This window comes from Papio anubis, chromosome 8 (assembly GCF_008728515.1).
Source record: "Papio anubis isolate 15944 chromosome 8, Panubis1.0, whole genome shotgun sequence".
Lineage (NCBI taxonomy): Eukaryota > Metazoa > Chordata > Mammalia > Primates > Cercopithecidae > Papio > Papio anubis.
The window spans coordinates 36,165,221-36,177,824 of record NC_044983.1 but is presented as its reverse complement, the minus strand read 5'-3'; the positions used below and the strand labels follow the sequence as shown (position 1 = coordinate 36,177,824).

At 57.1% G+C, this 12,604-nt stretch overlaps 1 protein-coding gene across 2 annotated transcripts in view; it reads right to left on the bottom strand.

Annotated features, from left to right (window-relative positions):
• Positions 1 to 12,326, bottom strand: part of ADGRA2 (adhesion G protein-coupled receptor A2) — a 46,123-nt gene extending 33,797 nt beyond the window's left edge. The window contains exon 1 of one of the 2 annotated variants that reach the window (XM_021942203.2): positions 11,675 to 12,326. In XM_021942203.2, coding sequence (XP_021797895.2) covers positions 11,675 to 11,940 — 266 coding nt within the window. In that variant the 5' untranslated portion in view covers positions 11,941 to 12,326. The remainder of the gene's footprint in view (positions 1 to 11,674) is intronic. The other variant, XM_031669481.1, reaches the window with a different exon arrangement.
• Between the last annotated feature and the right edge of the window lie 278 nt (positions 12,327 to 12,604).

The window sequence follows — 12,604 nt, the reverse complement described above, 5'->3', positions numbered from 1 at the left end:
ACGCAGGCACCAGGCAAAGGCCTTTCTCATCCTTCTCCTCCAAGGGCCCCCCTTCTTGCCGAATTTCCAGCTCTTGAAAAGACCTCAGGCAGATCACTGTGTGATTTGAGTCCTCAGATCCAGCACTGGATCTTTTGGCCTTAACCTGGAGAGGTCTGAGGAAGTTTACTCTAGACCTAGATTATCCAGAGAGGGGCCTCCACTGACATTGAGCTTGATGGTTCTGTTCTCCACAGGGTGCCTTGTGGTGGGTCTATCTGGGGAGAGGAGGGAAGGCAGTTTTAGACAGACAGTGCACGGTTTTTTTGTTTTGTTTTGTTTTTTAAGAGAGACAAGTCTTGCTCTCTTTCCCAGGCTGGAATGCAGTGGCATGATCACAAATCACTGCAGCCTCCACCTCTTGAGCTCAAGCAATCCTCTCACCTTGGCCTCCCCAGGAGCTAGGACTACAGGCATGCACCACCATGACTAACTAATTTAAAAAAAATGTTTTTGTAGAGGCTGGGTACAGTGGCTAATGCCTATAATCCCAGCAGTTTGGGAGGCCAAGGTGGGTGGATCACTTGAGGCCAGGAGTTCAAGACCAGCCTAGCCAACATGGTAAAATCCCATCTCTACTAACAACAAAACTTAGCCAGGTGTGGTGGCACGCACCTGTAATCCCAGCTACTCTGGAAGCTGAGGCAGGAGAATTGCTTGAACCCAGGAGGTGGAGGTTGCAGTGAGCCAAGATCATGCCACTGTACTTCAGTTTGGGCAGCAGAGCAAGACTCTGTCTCAAAAAAAAAAAAAAAAAAAAAAGAGAAGTTTTTCTAGAGACGGGATCTCACTATGTTACCCAGGCTAGTCTTGAACTTCTAAACACAAGAAATCTACTTGCCTCAGCCTCCCAAAGTGCTGGGATTATAGGGATGAACCACTGTGTCTGGCTGGGTCTGGCATTTTTATGGGCAGGTAGGAAGCTGGGCGTTACAGCACTGCTGATAGGGATGAACATGCGCGCACGCGCATGCACACACACACACACACACACAGAGCTTCATCCAATGGGCAGAAAAATGTTCTCACCACTCTAGGCTGTCCCCTGGGAGGCAGGCAGGCAAAGTGGCCGCAATTGGGCAGAGAAGGAGGGAGCCTTGGACCCACAGCTCCATCCAGCACAGACACAGGGTCAGCCTCAGCCTTCTTCAACCCCCTCAAGACAGACACCTCCTCAACCTGCTCCATCCTCTGGCCCTAAAACCTCACGGGGGCCAGCCAGGTGGATTTCCTGCCCAACCACACTAGCTCTGCCCCAGAGCCCTGGCTGGCCTGGCCAGGCATCTTCAGCTTCTTTCTTCCCTCCCTCCCACGCCCTTCTCCCACTCCTAATGTCAAGCTTTTCACAGGAAGGAGGGCCAGTCCCTGGAGTCTCCTGTTCTCTACTTCAGAGTTTGAAATCTGGCCAGAGAGAGGGGGCACACCAAGTCCATACCAGAACTCTCTCCCGGCTGGGGTGCTATTTTGGGGGAGAGAAGCAAGTAGAGTTCCCACTAATGAGGCTGGAGGCCAAGGGAGCTAGCGGCTGGCGTCTACAGAGAGGCTCTGTGGGCTCTGGGCAGCCGCAGGAACATACCAGATACCACCCTGACATCAAAGATGACCCTGCAGGAGTCACATGGGCACATAGCACATGCCTGAACTAAATGTTTCTCACATGTGCAGGAAGAGTCATGCGTGTCAGCCCCCTGCCAACCACTCAGACCCAATGAGCTCCTCTCTGTACCTGGGGAATCCATACTCCCTAGGGAGTCTGATCCTGGGGCCTCCATCAGTTCAGGCCGTCACTAGGTTCCTAGAGGTTCCTAGAGTCTGGGAGGCCCCGTCTCCAACACCTCCCACTGGCGGCTTGGCCCTGTCTTAGGGAAACCATCATAGAGCAGGTAGGGGGTGGTCTGCTTGCTGATGCCAAAAAGCCCTGGGGCTCGAACCCCCACCGAAATCAGAGCTCTCAGCCTCCCCTGCAGGCGCTGTGCCTTTGAGCATTTCCAGGGCCCAAAGAGACGCCTAAAACCTAAAAAAGAAGCATTGCCTCTAAAATATAGATGCCACAAAGACGGAAATTAACAAATGCTTAATGACATAATTACCCAATGTCATACTATGTCATTAGCAATAATTATTATGTTCGATGACGGATGTGGGTACATTTTAGTATGGTTGATACGACAGTAAGACCTCCAAAAGTGAGGATGCTCGCCGTGCACAGGCCCTGCTTCAACACACAACCTCAGGCGAAAGGCTGGCCTGTGGCTTCTCGTCCCTCCGTGGCTGCCTTCACATGCATTTAGCCTGACTGCAAGACACATAAATGTTGGTGAGGACATGTAAGGTGTCCTGCCCGCTCCTGCACTTCCCTGCCACCCTTCCCTGGGCTGGATGCCTGTCCGGTCAGCCTTGAACACCGACTGGCAATAGAAGGAGGCCCAGGGAAGGGCTTTAGGGGGTTGGGTCCTAAGACCGCCCCTGAACCCAGCCTGGAAGCTGGGTTGTCCAGGCAGGGCTGGAGGCCCAAGCCATGAGAGAAAACAGACTTGCAGTGAGTCCTGCTCCACCCTGCCTTCTCTCATAGGTCTGGTCTCCTTTCTCCAACCTACCCTTGCTACAAGGGCACCCCAACTTTGTGGTGAGCAGGGCAACCAAGAAACTGGGGCTTGGATGGGAAGGGAATCTGTGGCTTCGGGACATAATCTGGAGGCAGAAGCCTAAGAAAATGGACTACGTGCCAGGTGCAGTGGCTCACATCTGTAATCCCAGCACTTTGGGGGACGAGGCGGGTGGATCACTTGAGGTCAGGAGTTCGAGACCAGCCTGGCCAACATGGTGAAACCCCGTCTCTTTTAAAAAATACAAAAATTAGCCGGACAAGGTGGTAGGCATCTGTAGTCCCAGCTACTAGAGAGGCTGAGGCAGGAGAATCACTTGAACCCAGGAGGTAGAGGTTGCAGAGAGCCAATATTGTGCCGCTGCACTCCAGCCTGGGTGACAGCGTGAGACTCGACTCTGTCTCAAAAAAAAGAAAGAAAAAAGAAAAAGAAAATGGGCTGCGGGTATTTATTGGGGGTAATCAGTATGCCTTGATGGGGATTTGGGGTTACAGCATCCTGACTTGAGCACAAGGAACGTAGTCTACTGTAATTACCCACACTTATGTATTCATTCATTCATCCATTCATTACTCAGAGCTACCCAACAGTCACTGTGCACTCAGCCTTGTGTGACAAGGCTAGTCCTACAAACATAAACCATATATCGCATATCTACAAACTTCCACTCATAGGAGGTGGAGGGAGATGTGTCCAACAGGAAGATGGAATGTTCATCTACGTGTGTTGTGTCCCCCTGATTTGTGCAGGCTGGGATATTACCCCCAATTGACCTTAAACATTTCCTCTATGCACAACCTAAAAGCCCCCCAACGGGGAGCCAAGCTTCTAGGTGAAGAAAGCAGACCTCTTTGAGGGATGGGTGGTGATGGAGGTCTCACTGTGTTGCCCAGGTTGGTCTTGAACTCCTCTTGCCTCTGTCTCTGGAACAGCTAGCATGCCACCATGCCCGGCTAACAAAAAAAATTTATTTTATTTATTTATTTTTTTTGAGATGGAGTCTTGCTCTGTTGCCCAGGCTGGAGTGCAGTAGCACCATCTCAGCTCACTGCAACCTCCACCTCCCAGGTCCAAGCAACCCACCTTCCTCAGCCTCACGAGTAGCTGGGATTACAGGTGCGTGCCACCAGACCCAGCTAATTTTTTGTATTTTTAGTAGAGACGGGGGTTTCATCATGTTAGCCAGGGTGGTCTTGAACTCCTCACCTCGTGATCCACCCCGCCTCGGCCTCCCAAAGTGTTGGGATTACAGGTGTGAGCCACCCCGCCCGGCCAAAAAAAAAAAAAAGAAAAAAAAGAAAATTTAGACACGGATCTCTCTGTGCCCAGACGGGTTTTGAACCCCAGTCACGCTATGTTGCCTAGACTGGTTTTGAACCCCTGGCCTCAAGTGATCCTCCTGCCTCAGCCTGCAGAGTAGCTGGGATTACAGGGAAGCGCCAACACATGTGGCGCAGACCTCTTTTAAAATACAAATAGACCCAAAAGGATTGAAGTTATCAGTCTTTTCTACCTAAGTAGATACTCATCCTTGACCTTTCCTCCCTAGAAGCTATATTTGCTGCCCTGATCCTGTCTGGCATTGTGAGCTGGTACCTGTCTCCAGGAGACTGTAAGGACAGAAGGGCAGAGCCTGGGTCTTTTGCCTCCTCCCATGGGGCAAGGATACACTGTAGGCATTGGCTGAGTGACAGGGGCAGAGTTCCAGGATGGAGGGGCTGTTTGGTCAACAGAGTTCACTGCTGAGCCCTGGGTTTCCCCGAGCCAAATGGCAGTTTTTTTCTACCTCCAATTCCCTTTCTCTCCCCAACACCTAGGAGATAGCATCCATCCTTCTCTGAGTGAGCCTGGCTCCACAGTACAACCTTTCTGGGACGCCACACCCATAGGGGTCACATTGTCTGAAGCTACCCAAGGTGGTGCCAGAGAGGAAGTGGAAACAGTTGGAAGGGCGTTTTAGAGACCATGGGTTGTACATTTGCTGGGTCAGACTGATTTCAAATACTCCATGCAGTGCTTCTGGACAGGGACCCCGTGAGTACGCTTGTACTTGTTAGGCCATTATGGGATCGGGGGAGCCCCTTTTCCCTGGCTCATGTATCCATGTGGAGGAAAACGGATTAGGGCATCTGCCCTGTCCCATCTCCAGGGATGGCTCCTCTGATTGGTGAGTGTGCAAAGAGGCCCCAGACCTTCCTGCCTGCAGAGCTGTTTAATGTGGGGGCTCTCCCTCGGGGGGCTGGGAGTGGGACTCAGACATCCCCTGGGTGGGCAGCTCTGACTAAACTCATTACTGCTGAACCTCTAAGCTAGGTCTTCCAATCTAGCTTTTATCAACAATAAACTTGTATTTTGATCTCCTGTCTGCTAACCTATTCTATAGCTCAGCAACCCTCCTCAAGTGAAGACAGGAAGTACTATTTTTGGGGTCAGGCCCCTTAAACTCCCAGTCCCACGTGCCCGCATTTTCATCAGAAAACACCCTTGCCATCAGCAGAGTGGGCAGGTGTGGCCTCCGGGGCCCCTGCTGCCTGGGGCAGTGTCACTGTTTGAGACTGAGGGTGGTGAAGCTTTCAAGAGGTCTGAGAAGCTTCAGAGTCCCCAGATCTCTCTGTCCTGCTTCCTCTCCCTTTCTCCTGTAGATGCAGCTGCCCTTGGTGGCTTTGTCTCCGGGTTCCCACCTGCACAGACTACCAGCGGAAGGGATGGGAGGCAGGAGCCCTGGGGTCTAGTTAGAGCTGCCTGGCTAAGAGCAGCGTGTGTGTGTCTCACCGCGGGCAGGTTGGCCCCTCCCTGGGGGCAGACTGGAGACCCCACACCTTATCTTTGATGGCCTTTCCCATCCTGGACGCTGAGTCTCCCGAAGCCTGAAGTCATAGTTTCTGCCTCGATACACAATTCCCCACAAGGCTAGGAGCCCTGGCAGGGGAAGAGAGGAGGAGAGGGAGGAGCAGAGGCGGTAGAGGGGGCCCTGAGACTTTCTCTTCCCTTCCCAGCTGGGAGATGTCTGGCCCCTTGGTTGAGGCTGGAACTCCCTCCCCAGGACTCGCTCTCCCACCCTGTCCATTGCCTGCTCCTCTGTGACAGATGGGGCTCCCGCGCCTCACCTGGCCCCATCCATCCTGCACACCTCCCTGGCTCCCAGGAAAGGGGTGGGAGAGCTGGGAACTCTCCTGGGAGGCTGCTGGAGTGACCTACACTCCACAGCTTCTCTACCCCCTCCCCCCATTACCCAGTCCTGAAAGCAAAGGAATGTTCTGGAGTTTGGGAAGGATGGGGGCCCCCGGAGGAGGGAGGAAGGGGAGGAGGCAGCTTCGTCCTGTCAGTGTCTGAGCTGTAAATAGAACAGAGCGGCTGGGCTGGGGGAATGAAAATAAACAGCCCCTCTGAGCAGCCCTTCCCAGCGGTTACCGGATCTTCCTTCTGGTCCCCGAGTCCGGGGCCATTTCCCTCCTCTCCCCACCCTTGCTCTCTGGCTGCTGCCAGGGAGGCTGGGGCAGCCTCTACCTCTGGGGTGATAAGGAAGCTAGCGGTGTCTGGGTCCAGCCTGTGTGGCGTCCGGGAACTCTCCTCCCCTCTCTGGGCTTTGCTGAGGGGAGCAGCCTGTGCCTCCATGGAGTGGAAGGACAGTGATCAACTCAGAGGTGGCTGGAACTTACTCTCCATCAGGAAAGGGTTCTTCTCTCAATGACTCCCATGTGGGATAAACTTAGAAACACTCTTTCTTTAAAAACATGACCCCGCATTGAAGGGTCAATTTATGGTCAGGTTCAAATTACATTGGTTTGCCTGTGCCTTTGGGGGAAATTCTCAGACTCCCCCTCAGGACGAGGGGTTGCCACTCCCCCCCGCCCTAATCACAGAGAGGAGAGCCGTGGTAGCCAGCAGGAGGGGACTTCGCTGGCTTCAGGGGTGGCTGGGTTCATGCACATGCAGGAGTAACTCTGGCCAAATAACACATTCGGGGTCTTGGACCCACTGGGGGCGGAGTCACAAGTGCCCCCTTAGGAGCCAGCATGATGGCCTCTGCAGTGTCTTTCATTCAACCAGTGAGCCCCAGAGCGCTCTGAGCTCTGCCCAGGGTTCTCCCTAGGATGGGACCCTGACTCTAACATTCTGCAGCAGCGGGAGCCCTCAGGGGAGCGGCTTCCAGGCCCCAGAGGACAGATGCGTGGAATCCCTGGATCCTGAGCTAGCTACCTCCAGCTTCTCCAGTGGGTGGTGGGGAAGAGTCCAGGAGAGACTGAGGTTTCTGCTGGGCCCCTCCCTTTGAACAGGCAAGGTCCCAGAGCCCAGGTGGGGGTGCCGCAGCTGAGACCTGCACCCCTCGGTCGGGAGGGGAGTGGGTGCTGGAGTCTCTGGGCTTGCCGTTGCCTTCTCTGTCTCTGGCCTCTTCCCTCTCTTCTTTCCTTCTTTTTCTTCGCTCTTTCCCCCTCCCCCTCTTCTCTCACAAAAGCTCTCTGTACACAGCCACTTCCTCTGGCTGCTGTCTCTGCGCCCAGACCTTATGAGAACCATATGGGGGAAAGCTGGTGGAAGAGAAGGGGGTGGGGGCGCCGGCCTGGGCCTGCCCCTCCACCAGCATCCTTGTCCTGCCCTCAGGCCATGTGCACAACGCTTGGCACGCTTTGCCCAAATTCCCCTAACTGGATCCCGGTGGCTGTAACAAGGGGCCCTGAAGGGAGCCCCAGCCAGCAGCTGGAGGTCCAGAGGGAGACCTGTGCTCAAGAACTACTTCCCTGAGGCCCATCTTTCTCAACTTCTCCCACCAAGACGACTGAACTCCCAGCAGAAGAACCCAGCCCGTGCTGGGCACACCTGCGGCAGACAGCCTCTTCCCTAGGTGGGCAGCCTGTGTGGTGGGCACTCCCGCCTTCCAGAATGGTAGGCCGAGCAGGTTGAGGGTTTGCCTATTCTGGAGAAATTCAAAGTGACCTCTCCTTGCCCAGCCTGGAATGTTCTCAGGTCAAAAGGGCTCAGATCCTGCTGGGAAGGAACCGGGTTTTTTAAAGCATCTTTTGTGTCTAATGGGTCCCAAGTCCAGCCAGGTGAGCAGCGAGGCCCTCACCTGGCAGGAATGCAATGCCCACCCCGGCGCCAGCCCCAGGCTGGCTGTGTGACTGTCAGCGAGGCACCCTTCCTCTCCTGGCCTCAGTTTGCTCAGCTGTAAGATGTGGGACTGGACTTCCTTATCGCTAAGATCCTTTGGAGCCCAGGCTGTCTGGGAATTTATGACACTGGCTGGTATCCTCGGAGTGCCTGCTCAGATGTCCTAGGAGGTCTTTATAGATTTCCTTCTGGAGTTATCTACAAACAGTCCTTTCCTGGAATTCCTTATCCTCATCCCCCTTCCCCCTCACTCACTCCCAGAGCTGAGAACCTCAGCCTTCAGCTGCTGCCGAGTAATAGTGGGGCTCACAGTGGTCTGCACCTTCCTCCCACACCCAGGTTCTCCCTGTCATAAGCTACCCGCTGTGGGATCTTTTCCCTCAGGGAGGCCCACAAACGCTTCTGCTCTCTGTTCAGAAGCATGGGTGCCCACAGCTGCCCTGCAGGCTGGGCCGGGAGCCTGGTGGGGGGGTGGGGTGGGACAGAGGGATCAGGAAGGAAGCCAAGAGCTCAGCTTTCCTGGAAAACTGCGAATGAAAATCCACTAGAGAAAAAAAATGCAAAGGATGGGGGAGAGGGAGGATGCAAAAACAGAAGGCAGAGTCGAGATAATGGGTGGAGGTGGCGGGAGGGCTTTCCATGCGGTAAACAGGACTGTGAATGGGGTCGCCTCTGACTGCAGGAAGGCTTTCTCAGAGCGCAGGAGGAGGCTCTCCGCAGACAGGGACCCCACCTTCATGCCTGAACAGCCCCCAGCACTCGGGCTCCCCAAGGATCAATCCTGAGTGCCCCAGTGCCCCATCTTGGAGGAAAAAAAGGGTCTTCCGTGGGAATGTTGGGGAGATGGGGAGGGAGGATAAAGCCAAAATGCAAAAATGAATGGCTCCAGTTTTATTCGCACCAGGTGACAAGCTAAAAGGTGAAAAGGAAAATGTTCATGGCAGGAAAAAAAAAAATACACGAAGCACGAAGGAGGAGTTTGGAAGTCAGTCTGGCCATTTGCGTGCGGCGGCTCTCAGCTCTTGTCGTCTGGCTTTGCTGCTGGGCAAAAGAAGCGGCAGCCCCCTCCTTCCCAGACGCAGGGGCTCAGAGGGTGATACCCCAAAGACCAGGCACTTTGACACACCGAGAGACCTTAGGGGCCTCAGAACTTGGAGCTCAGAACCAAGATCCTGCTAATTTATCTTGTCCCCTGTTCCCCCAGCGCAGGGACGGGGCACTCTCCCTGGAATTCCCTTACCTGATGGAGTAAAACGTCTCCCTGAAAGAAAGGCAATGGTCTTAATACCTCCTCCCTAGAGATCTCAGCAAATAACCAAGAAAGAGCAGGAGAAGAGTCTGGGAGTCATCATGGCACCCAAACAGATTTCTCATCTACTCAGAAAGCTCTGAGAGATCACCCGAGAGGCGTGATCCGCATAAATCCGCATAATGAAACCACCTTTGCTTCTGTGCAGCTCACCTTCTCTGGAGTCCCATCACCTGCCAGCCACCTCCCATCTCCCGGTCCATACGTCTCTCCCCTGTGGAGAGAGCATTTCAGCCTTACTGACTCCCGTGCACACGTGTGTGCATAACAGTAATACATGAGTTACGCTTTTCTCTTGTTAACCTGGGGTTTTTGTTGTTGTTAGAGGGCTGTTGGCTGTAACCCTTCTCCATGGGGAGGAGACAGATCATCCCCTTTCAGCCCCTACACACACCTTCTCCTGCTCCTTCCCTCAGGATGTATCCTGGGGTGGGTGTGGGGGTGCTGGAGAGACTGAGCCTCAGAGGAAGGAACCCTTGCCCAGCTTCTGCCGAAGGAGAGCCTGGGTTCTTTTTCCTTCTGAAGCCAGCTGGTGGGGATTAGGGGGTGCCATGAGGATGAGGATTATGCAGAGTCTGGCAGGAGAGCTAAGCAGTAAGTCTGTGGCTGGGGATTCCATTACCCTCCAGGCTGAAGGACCCATGGGCTCTCCGGGGCATTCCTGGCCTGCCCTGTCTGTGTCCCTGTGGGGACGTCCAGAGCCAGGCTCGGGGGCTGCTCCTTAAAGGGTATCCTATCCCAAGCCTGATGGGTCAGTGGCCTGAGAGGATTCGGGATGGGAGGGTGAGCTAGGGGTCACCTTTGCTGCCACCCGATTCTAATGTATTCTTACCAAGAGTTGGCCCAACTTTCTCCGTGGAGTGGTGCGAATAGGAATTAACCATGGCCTGATCATTCTAAGATGTACTGCAAAACTGCCTTTCTATCCACTGCCTCCCCCACTTCTTTCTGCCTTTGATATGTTAGGATTCCCTAACCCTGACACAGAGACACGCAGAGAACACACATCCCACATATGTGCATGAGTAGACACAAGAGCACACACAGCTCTCAGCTCTGATTATTATGCAGCTGAGACTCATGCAGATGCTACCGACTATTCCGCAGAGCAAGCATTTTTCTCCTCCAGAACTAAGTGAGCTGAGGAATGCCCAGGCCTGCCTGGACCCTCAAACCCCAGCGGACACTCAGAGAGAGCTGCCCTGAACAGCCACAGGTGCCTTCCCTGGCCACGGCCTTAGCCCTGAGCAGCAGGGAGGCAGCAGCCAGCAGACACACCGCCTCCACCCCCAAGGCTTACACATGCACATACACACACACCCGGGCCGGGGAAAATGCCGGCCGGGCGGCCAGCGTCAGAGGCTGACCAGTTGTGTCCTGTCAGGAAGCGGGCAGCCTCTGAACTCACCCAACCAGAGGCGTTACTGTATTGTTCTGGACACAATCGAAAAGACTGGGCCAGCCCCGACTCCGGGCAAGGGGCCGTGGAGAAACGGTTGCCACTGGGGTCAGGAGGACAGGGAAAGGGAAGCGGCTCTTAGGCTGGATTTGGGACAGGAAAGGAAGCAGCGGTCGCGGGGGCCCGACCCTCGAGTCCACGGCGTGCGTGGAGCTGCGAGCACGTGGTCGGCGCAGGAAATCTCTGCGGTGGGGAGGGGTCGCCAATGCTCGCGCGGCTGCTGGGACTTGCGACCCCCTGTAGGAGGCTTGGGGTCGGGTTGCGGTGCTGCCGCGCTCGCTGCCAGCAAAGCAAGGACGTACTGAGGCCCTGACTGAGAGGGAAGTCGCCGAAGGAGGCCGGGGTGGGCTGCGGTGAGGGAACCCCGCTTCCCCAGCCACGTTTCTTTATTCGCAATCTGCGCGAAGTCAATGGAGAAACAGCCAAAGCTCGAGTTACTTCCAGGGGAGGCAAAGGAGAGGCAAGGACGCGGGACCCAGCACAGAGCTCACTGCACAAACTGCGCCGCGGGAGAGGGGCCTCTAGAGGGATAGGGACGCCAGGGTCTCCTGCAGCCCAGAGGCGCCCGCATTCCAAGGGCCGACTTTTCCAAGCCCAGCCTCCCCTTGCCCTAAGGAGACGGACTGGAAGCGGCTCTGGCAGGCCAGGGGGTATGGATGGGATGACCCCAATTGAGGGACAAGGCCAGCCAGGTAAATCCGGAGACTCCTCCAGCCCGGTCCGGGACGCGTCCGCAGTGGTTAGGACCACAGCCCCCTCCTGGGCCACGGGCGTCGATCTTTCCTGAGCATTCCCCGCTCTCACCCTTCTCAGGTCCCCCAGAGTCCGCAACCATAGTCCAGGCTGGAAATCTGGGGCGTGGGTGCCCTGCAGGCGTGCGCTCCACTTCACCTGGGCAGGTGAGTGGGCGCCTGCGGTGCCTTTCTCTGGGGTGCGCCTGACCCCCGCAGCCCCTTCCCGCCTCCGCGCTCCTGGAGCCCCAGTCTCTCTCCTGCTCCTCCAATCTTCCCCTGTGGGCGCCTGGACTCAGGCCTGTCCGGGAATCTCTGAAGTGGGGGGATAGCCCCCTTCCCCCTGCTCCCACCCCTCCCGTCTCGCTTCCCTTCGTGCCTCGTCCCAGATCCGGCGGAGCTGGCCTGGTAGGGTACTCACAGGGTAACGGTGCCATTAGGCAGAAGGCCGGGCTCAGGAGGCTCCGGGAGGTCTCCGCCGCCGCACACCACCCTCCGGCGAGCCGGGCCAGGGACGCCACCGCTCAGCCCCTTGGGCCGCTCCCCCGAACACTTGCAGCTGCGGATGGGTAGCGGGCAGCCGGGCGAGCCCCGAGCCTCGGGCGCCAGGAGCAGCAGGAGCCACAGCAGCAGCGGCAGCAGCAGGCGCGCGGGCGCCCCCCGCATCCTGCGTTCCCCGGCGCCCATCAACCCATCGCCCCGCGGGGACCCACAGCGCTGGGGCCGGGCTGCGCTCCGGCCGGAGGAACCCAGGCGTGCGGGAGGAGTGCTCAGCGGGGGCCCGGGGCGCCCGAGGGCGTGGAGGGGGGCCCTGGGCGGAGGCGAGCCCCGGGGTCCCCGCCGCCGCGCCCCGGGGGCATGTCCGGCGAGCGCCCCGGCGGGGAGGACGCGGGCGCGGCTGTCAGCGCAGCGCGGGCAGCCCCCGGCGGCGCGACCAGAGTCTCAGCACCCGGCCCTCGGGCCAGTGGAGGCCCGGCCCCTCCGCGTCGCCTGCTCGCTGGGCGCTGGGCTGGGATCTAACGGATCGCGCCGGGCTCCTGCTGCCGCCACCGCCGCCGCTCCGTGCCATGGATGGAGGCAGCTCCGCGCCGCGCAGCTCCCGCCGCCGGTCCCCGCCCGCCCGGGCCTTCCGCGGGGCCCTAGCGCCGCCCGACGCGCGGCCAGGCCGAGGCCCTCAGCCGAGTGGGGGCGAGCCAGCTGGCTCGAGGACCCTGCGTCTCCGCGCCCGCCCTGCACCAACACTCCTTTCCCGATCGTCCCCGTCCCCTGGGCCAGGACCCTTCCTTTCCGCAACCCATCTCAGACCTCTGAGCCGACCACCACCACCTTCCACAAAATTTCCCTTGCCCGT